The sequence below is a fragment of the Tachysurus fulvidraco genome, chromosome 14 (genome assembly GCF_022655615.1).
Source record: "Tachysurus fulvidraco isolate hzauxx_2018 chromosome 14, HZAU_PFXX_2.0, whole genome shotgun sequence".
Taxonomy (NCBI): Eukaryota; Metazoa; Chordata; class Actinopteri; order Siluriformes; family Bagridae; genus Tachysurus; species Tachysurus fulvidraco.
Genome location: NC_062531.1, coordinates 27,076,366 through 27,084,678, shown reverse-complemented (window position 1 = coordinate 27,084,678; position 8,313 = coordinate 27,076,366). Strand labels below are relative to the sequence as shown.

Sequence of the window (8,313 nt, the reverse complement as noted above, 5' to 3'; positions counted from 1 at the left end):
GACACTAACACCAACTCATCACCAAAATGGATTGAGAGGACACTACCCCCATCACCAAAGATTGGAGGACACTAACCCCCCCACATCACTAAAGTGATTGAGAAGGACACTAACCCCCACATCACCAAATGATTGAGAAGGACACTAACCCCCACATCACTAAATGATTGAGAAGGACACTAACCCCCAAATCACTAAATGATTGAGAAGGACACGGACACTAACCCCCACATCACCAAATGATTGAGAAGGACACTAACCCCCACATCACCAAATGATTGAGAAGGACACTAACCCCCACATCACCAAATGATTGAGAAGGACACGGACACTAACCCCCACATCACCAAATGATTGAGAAGGACACGGACACTAACCCCCACATCACCAAATGATTTTGGTGATATAATGTTTAAACAAGCACCAGGATGTCTTCTGGACATTGTCACTCCTACCTAAGACCGTGAGGTTGAAAGTCTTTGTGCTGGTTCCAGCCTGGTTCTTTGCTGTGCAACTGTAAAGTCCAGCATCCTCAAGTTGAACATCCAGCAACTGGAAGCGAGTTTCTCCTCCATCATGTACCTGCATGTTCTGGTGGAATGACAGCGGCTCACTGTCCTTCAACCAAGTGAGGATTGGAGGAGGAACGCCATGAGCCTCACATACCAGTGTCACCACCGAGCCTCGGACTATTACAATGTGCTCCACTTTCTCAGCGTGCTCCACCACAGTAGGGCCTGAGGACATGCAGATGATTAAAGTGAAGCAGAAGGATTAAGAAGCCTGAAGCTAAAAAAGAGAACCTTAAAGAAACAGAAAACAATTATACATGTTTCATAACTCTGTTATTAATGATCGTTACTGTTATAAACAAACTGTGTTGCTATGGAGATGGAGATCCATGTTGTTATACTACCTTCAACATGCAGGTGGAATTTCTGTTCTGCAAATCCTGCTTCAGTTCGAGCCACACAGGTGTAAAGTCCAGAGTCAGAGAGCTGCACTGGAGAGATCCTGCACACACACACACACACACACACACACACACACACACACACACACACACACACACACACACACACACACACACACACACACACACACACCTCAGGTCAGATCATCTCACACATCATATGTGGGTGTGTGCTGATCTGACCTGAGGAGTGTGTGTGTGTGTGTGTGTGTGTGTGTGTGTGTGTGTGTGTGTGTGCTGATCTGACCTGAGGAGTGTGTGTTCTGAGTGCAGGTGTACTCGAGATGTGAGCTGCAGTGGATTCCCTTCTTTCAGCCAGGTGATGTGAGGAGGAGGATGAACGCCCATCACAGGACACTCCAGAGACACCACAGTGTTATAAACAGCCTGAACATCCAGCGGGACATCAGAGTGTCTCAGGATGGAGGGAGGGACTACAGACACACAGACACTGGCTTTACTACATAGTAATATAAATATTAATACTTAATAATTGGTTATAAATAGTGTTGTAGTTTGTGGTGTTTGTGGTAATGTTATGGTGTGTAACAGAAACTAACCCAACACTGACACAGTGAACACTTTGCTGTCCTGTCCAGCTGCACTGACGGCTAAACATCGGTATATTCCAGAATCTTCCTCTGTCACTCTCAGGAGTGTTAATGTTCCCCCATGTGCAGAGACGCTGTAACACACACTCACACTGCTGAATGACTGACACTGTAACACACACTCACACTGCTGAATGACTGACACTGTAACACACACTCACACTGCTGAATGACTGACACTGTAACACACACTCACACTGCTGAATGACTGACACTGTAACACACACTCACACTGCTGAATGACTGACACTGTAACACACACTCACACTGCTGAATGACTGACACTGTAACACACACTCACACTGCTGATTGACTGACACTGTAACACACACTCACACTGCTGAATGACTGACACTGTAACACACACACACTGCTGAATGACTGACACTGTAACACACACTCACACTGCTGAATGACTGACACTGTAACACACACTCACACTGCTGAATGACAGACACTGTAACACACACTCACACTGCTGAATGACTGACACTGTAACACACACACACTGCTGAATGACTGACACTGTAACACACACTCACACTGCTGAATGACTGACACTGTAACACACACTCACACTGCTGATTGACTGACGCTGTAACACACACTCACACTGCTGATTGACTGACGCTGTAACACACACACACTGCTGATTGACAGACGCTGTAACACACACTCACACTGCTGAATGACTGACACTGTAACACACACTCACACTGCTGATTGACTGACGCTGTAACACACACTCACACTGCTGAATGACTGACGCTGTAACACACACTCACACTGCTGAATGACTGACACTGTAACACACACTCACACTGCTGAATGACTGACACTGTAACACACACACACACTGCTGAATGACTGACACTGTAACACACACTCACACTGCTGAATGACTGGCACTGTAACACACACTCACACTGCTGATTGGCAGACACTGTAACACACACTCACACTGCTGAATGACTGACGCTGTAACACACACTCACACTGCTGAATGACTGACACTGTAACACACACTCACACTGCTGAATGACTGACACTGTAACACACACTCACACTGCTGAATGACTGACGCTGTAACACACACACACTGCTGATTGACAGACGCTGTAACACACACTCACACTGCTGAATGACTGACACTGTAACACACACTCACACTGCTGATTGACTGACGCTGTAACACACACTCACACTGCTGATTGACTGACGCTGTAACACACACACACACTGCTGATTGACAGACGCTGTAACACACACTCACACTGCTGAATGACTGACACTGTAACACACACACTGCTGATTGACAGACGCTGTAACACACACACACACTGCTGATTGACAGACACTGTAACACACACTCACACTGCTGAATGACTGACACTGTAACACACACACTGCTGATTGACAGACGCTGTAACACACACACACACTGCTGATTGACAGACGCTGTAACACACACTCACACTGCTGATTGACAGACGCTGTAACACACACACACACTGCTGATTGACAGACGCTGTAACACACACACACACTGCTGATTGACAGACGCTGTAACACACACTCACACTGCTGAATGACTGACACTGTAACACACACTCACACTGCTGATTGACAGACGCTGTAACACACACACACACTGCTGAATGACTGACACTGTAACACACACTCACACTGCTGAATGACTGACACTGTAACACACACTCACACTGCTGAATGACTGACACTGTAACACACACACTGCTGATTGACAGACGCTGTAACACACACACACACTGCTGATTGACAGACACTGTAACACACACTCACACTGCTGAATGACTGACACTGTAACACACACACTGCTGATTGACAGACGCTGTAACACACACACACACTGCTGATTGACAGACGCTGTAACACACACTCACACTGCTGATTGACAGACGCTGTAACACACACACACACTGCTGATTGACAGACGCTGTAACACACACACACACTGCTGATTGACAGACGCTGTAACACACACTCACACTGCTGAATGACTGACACTGTAACACACACTCACACTGCTGATTGACAGACGCTGTAACACACACACACTGCTGAATGACTGACACTGTAACACACACTCACACTGCTGAATGACAGACGCTGTAACACACACTCACACTACATGCTGAATTGACTGACCTGTAACAACACACTCAGCACTGCTGATTGACAGACAGCTGTCACACACACACTCACACTGCTGAATGCCTGACAAAAAAAAACTGTACAGACACACACTCACACTGCTGATTGCAGAACGCGTGTAACAGCACACACACCTGGCTGAATGACTGAACATCTGTAACTACACACTCACACTGCTGAAGGACTGACACTGTACACACACTCACACTGCGAAATGACCTGACACTGTAAACACACACTCACACTGCTGAATGACTGAACACGGTAACACTACACTCACACCTGCTGAAGAGTACTGACACTGTAAACACCACTCACACTGCTGAATGACTGACACTGTAACACACACTCACACTGCTGATTGACAGACGCTGTAACACACACACACACTGCTGAATGACTGACACTGTAACACACACTCACACTGCTGAATGACAGACGCTGTAACACACACTCACACTGCTGAATGACTGACACTGTAACACACACTCACACTGCTGAATGACTGACACTGTAACACACACTCACACTGCTGAATGACTGACACTGTAACACACACTCACACTGCTGAATGACTGACACTGTAACACACACTCACACTGCTGAATGACTGATCACTGTAACACACACTCACACTGCTGATGACTGACACTGAAACACACACTCACACTGCTGAATGACAGACGCTGTAACACACACTCACACTGCTGAATGACTGACACTGTAACACACACTCACACTGCTGAATGACTGACACTGTAACACACACTCACACTGCTGATTGACTGATGCTGTAACACACACTCACACTGCTGAATGACTGACGCTGTAACACACACTCACACTGCTGAATGACTGACGCTGTAACACACACTCACACTGCTGAATGACTGACACTGTAACACACACTCACACTGCTGATTGACTGATGCTGTAACACACACTCACACTGCTGAATGACTGACACTGTAACACACACTCACACTGCTGAATGACTGACACTGTAACACACACTCACACTGCTGAATGACTGACGCTGTAACACACACTCACACTGCTGATTGACAGACGCTGTAACACACACTCACACTGCTGAATGACTGACACTGTAACACACACTCACACTGCTGATTGACTGACGCTGTAACACACACTCACACTGCTGATTGACTGACGCTGTAACACACACACACACTGCTGATTGACAGACGCTGTAACACACACTCACACTGCTGAATGACTGACACTGTAACACACACACTGCTGATTGACAGACGCTGTAACACACACTCACACTGCTGATTGACTGACACTGTAACACACACACACACTGCTGATTGACTGACACTGTAACACACACTCACACTGCTGAATGACTGACGCTGTAACACACACACTGCTGATTGACAGACGCTGTAACACACACTCACACTGCTGATTGACTGACACTGTAACACACACTCACACTGCTGATTGACTGACGCTGTAACACACACACACACTGCTGATTGACAGACACTGTAACACACACTCACACTGCTGAATGACTGACACTGTAACACACACTCACACTGCTGATTGACAGACGCTGTAACACACACTCACACTGCTGATTGACAGACGCTGTAACACACACTCACACTGCTGATTGACAGACGCTGTAACACACACTCACACTGCTGATTGACAGACGCTGTAACACACACACACACTGCTGATTGACAGACACTGTAACACACACTCACACTGCTGAATGACTGACACTGTAACACACACTCACACTGCTGAATGACTGACACTGTAACACACACACACACTGCTGAATGACTGACACTGTAACACACACTCACACTGCTGAATGACTGACACTGTAACACACACTCACACTGCTGAATGACTGACACTGTAACACACACTCACACTGCTGAATGACTGACACTGTAACACACACTCACACTGCTGAATGACTGACGCTGTAACACACACACACACTGCTGATTGACAGACGCTGTAACACACACTCACACTGCTGAATGACTGACACTGTAACACACACACTGCTGATTGACAGACGCTGTAACACACACTCACACTGCTGATTGACTGACACTGTAACACACACTCACACTGCTGATTGACTGACGCTGTAACACACACACTGCTGATTGACAGACACTGTAACACACACTCACACTGCTGAATGACTGACACTGTAACACACACTCACACTGCTGATTGACAGACGCTGTAACACACACTCACACTGCTGATTGACAGACGCTGTAACACACACACACACACTGCTGATTGACAGACACTGTAACACACACTCACACTGCTGAATGACTGACACTGTAACACACACTCACACTGCTGAATGACTGACACTGTAACACACACACACTGCTGAATGACTGACACTGTAACACACACTCACACTGCTGAATGACTGACACTGTAACACACACTCACACTGCTGAATGACTGACACTGTAACACACACTCACACTGCTGAATGACTGACACTGTAACACACACTCACACTGCTGAATGACTGACACTGTAACACACACTCACACTGCTGATTGACTGACGCTGTAACACACACTCACACTGCTGAATGACTGACACTGTAACACACACTCACACTGCTGAATGACTGACACTGTAACACACACTCACACTGCTGATTGACTGATGCTGTAACACACACTCACACTGCTGAATGACTGACACTGTAACACACACTCACACTGCTGAATGACTGACACTGTAACACACACTCACACTGCTGAATGACTGACACTGTAACACACACTCACACTGCTGATTGACTGATGCTGTAACACACACTCACACTGCTGATTGACTGATGCTGTAACACACACTCACACTGCTTAAAACACCTGAATGACAGACACTGTAATAAACACCGCTCCAAACACTTACTGCACATGCTCGGTGGTGTCAAGTTTCACACCATTTCTCATCCAGCTGAGCAGTGGAGTGGGCGTGCCCGCTGCACCACATGTTAATATAAGCTCCTCCCCCTCCAGGACACTGACATCAGATGGACCTGTATTCAGTATGGTGGGAGGCACTGACCCAAAAACACAAATACAATGAAGGAGAGACTTGGAGAGATGACCAAAGGTGGACAGAAAGGTGTCATGATGTTCAAGTCACTTTTATTGTCACATCACTACAGCACATGTGCCTTGGTGAGTGAAACTCTTAGGAGCGAGCTCCAGAAATTACAGAACAGTTGTACAGATAAATATATAAATATATAAATATATAGGTAATGAGTTGACCGGTGAAATGTGCAGTTTGCTCATATATATAGTCAGTACAATGTGTGTACAATGTGTGTGTACAATGTGTGTGTACAATGTGTGTACAATGTGTGTGTACAATGTGTGTGTACAATGTGTGTGTACAATGTGTGTGTACAATGTGTGTGTACAATGTGTGTACAATGTGTGTGTACAATGTGTGTGTACAATGTGTGTGTACAATGTGTGTGTACAATGTGTGTGTACAATGTGTGTGTACAATGTGTGTACAATGTGTGTACAATGTGTGTGTACAATGTGTGTGTACAATGTGTGTGTACAATGTGTGTGTACAATGTGTGTACAATGTGTGTGTACAATGTGTGTGTACAATGTGTGTACAATGTGTGTGTACAATGTGTGTGTACAATGTGTGTGTACAATGTGTGTGTACAATGTGTGTACAATGTGTGTACAATGTGTGTACAATGTGTGTGTACAATGTGTGTGTACAATGTGTGTGTACAATGTGTGTGTACAATGTGTGTACAATGTGTGTGTACAATGTGTGTGTACAATGTGTGTACAATGTGTGTGTACAATGTGTGCGTACAATGTGTGTGTACAATGTGTGTACAGTTAACAACCAGATAATGGAATGAGCAAATGAACGTGTGTAATATGCTCATACGTGTCAGTACACACAGTGTACTATTGAGCCTCCTTACAGTAACACTACACACTATAGTCAGTATGTACTTATATAATGTATGTGTGTAAATATTATATATAAAATATTATAAGGTGCAAAACAGATTGTACAGGAACAGAAGTGACATGGATGTGCATCGGATGGTATCTACTGGTAACAGATGGATTATGGTATTAAATGCAGTTTGTGTGTATAGTGTGTGTGTATAGTGTGTGTATAGTGTGTGTATAGTGTGTATGTATAGTGTGTGTATAGTGTGTGTATAGTGTGTGTGTATAGTGTGTGTATAGTGTGTATGTATAGTGTGTGTATAGTGTGTGTATAGTGTGTGTATAGTGTGGTTGTGTAGTTACCCTGGATGCTGAGTGTGTAGTTTTTGTGTGTTTCTTCTTCACTGTTGTGAGCAATGCAGGTGTAAACACCACTGTGTGAAAGTTCCAGTGGCCCTAAAGACAACATGCTACCACTACCTACAACACACACACACACACACACACAAAAAATCACACACAAAAAAAATATACAAACACACACACAAAAAATATATAA

General features: G+C 45.1%; 1 protein-coding gene across 2 annotated transcripts in view; it reads right to left on the bottom strand.

Moving 5' to 3' along the window:
• The window catches only part of hmcn2 (hemicentin 2), a 48,552-nt gene that overhangs the window by 20,308 nt on the left and 19,931 nt on the right, over window positions 1–8,313 (bottom strand). For both annotated transcript variants that reach the window (XM_047800184.1, XM_027158679.2), the window contains exons 22-27: window positions 8,118–8,234; window positions 6,727–6,877; window positions 1,534–1,658; window positions 1,221–1,407; window positions 917–1,014; window positions 456–737 (exon numbers count right to left, since the gene is read on the bottom strand). In XM_047800184.1, coding sequence (XP_047656140.1) covers window positions 456–737; window positions 917–1,014; window positions 1,221–1,407; window positions 1,534–1,658; window positions 6,727–6,877; window positions 8,118–8,234 — 960 coding nt within the window. The remainder of the gene's footprint in view (window positions 1–455; window positions 738–916; window positions 1,015–1,220; window positions 1,408–1,533; window positions 1,659–6,726; window positions 6,878–8,117; window positions 8,235–8,313) is intronic.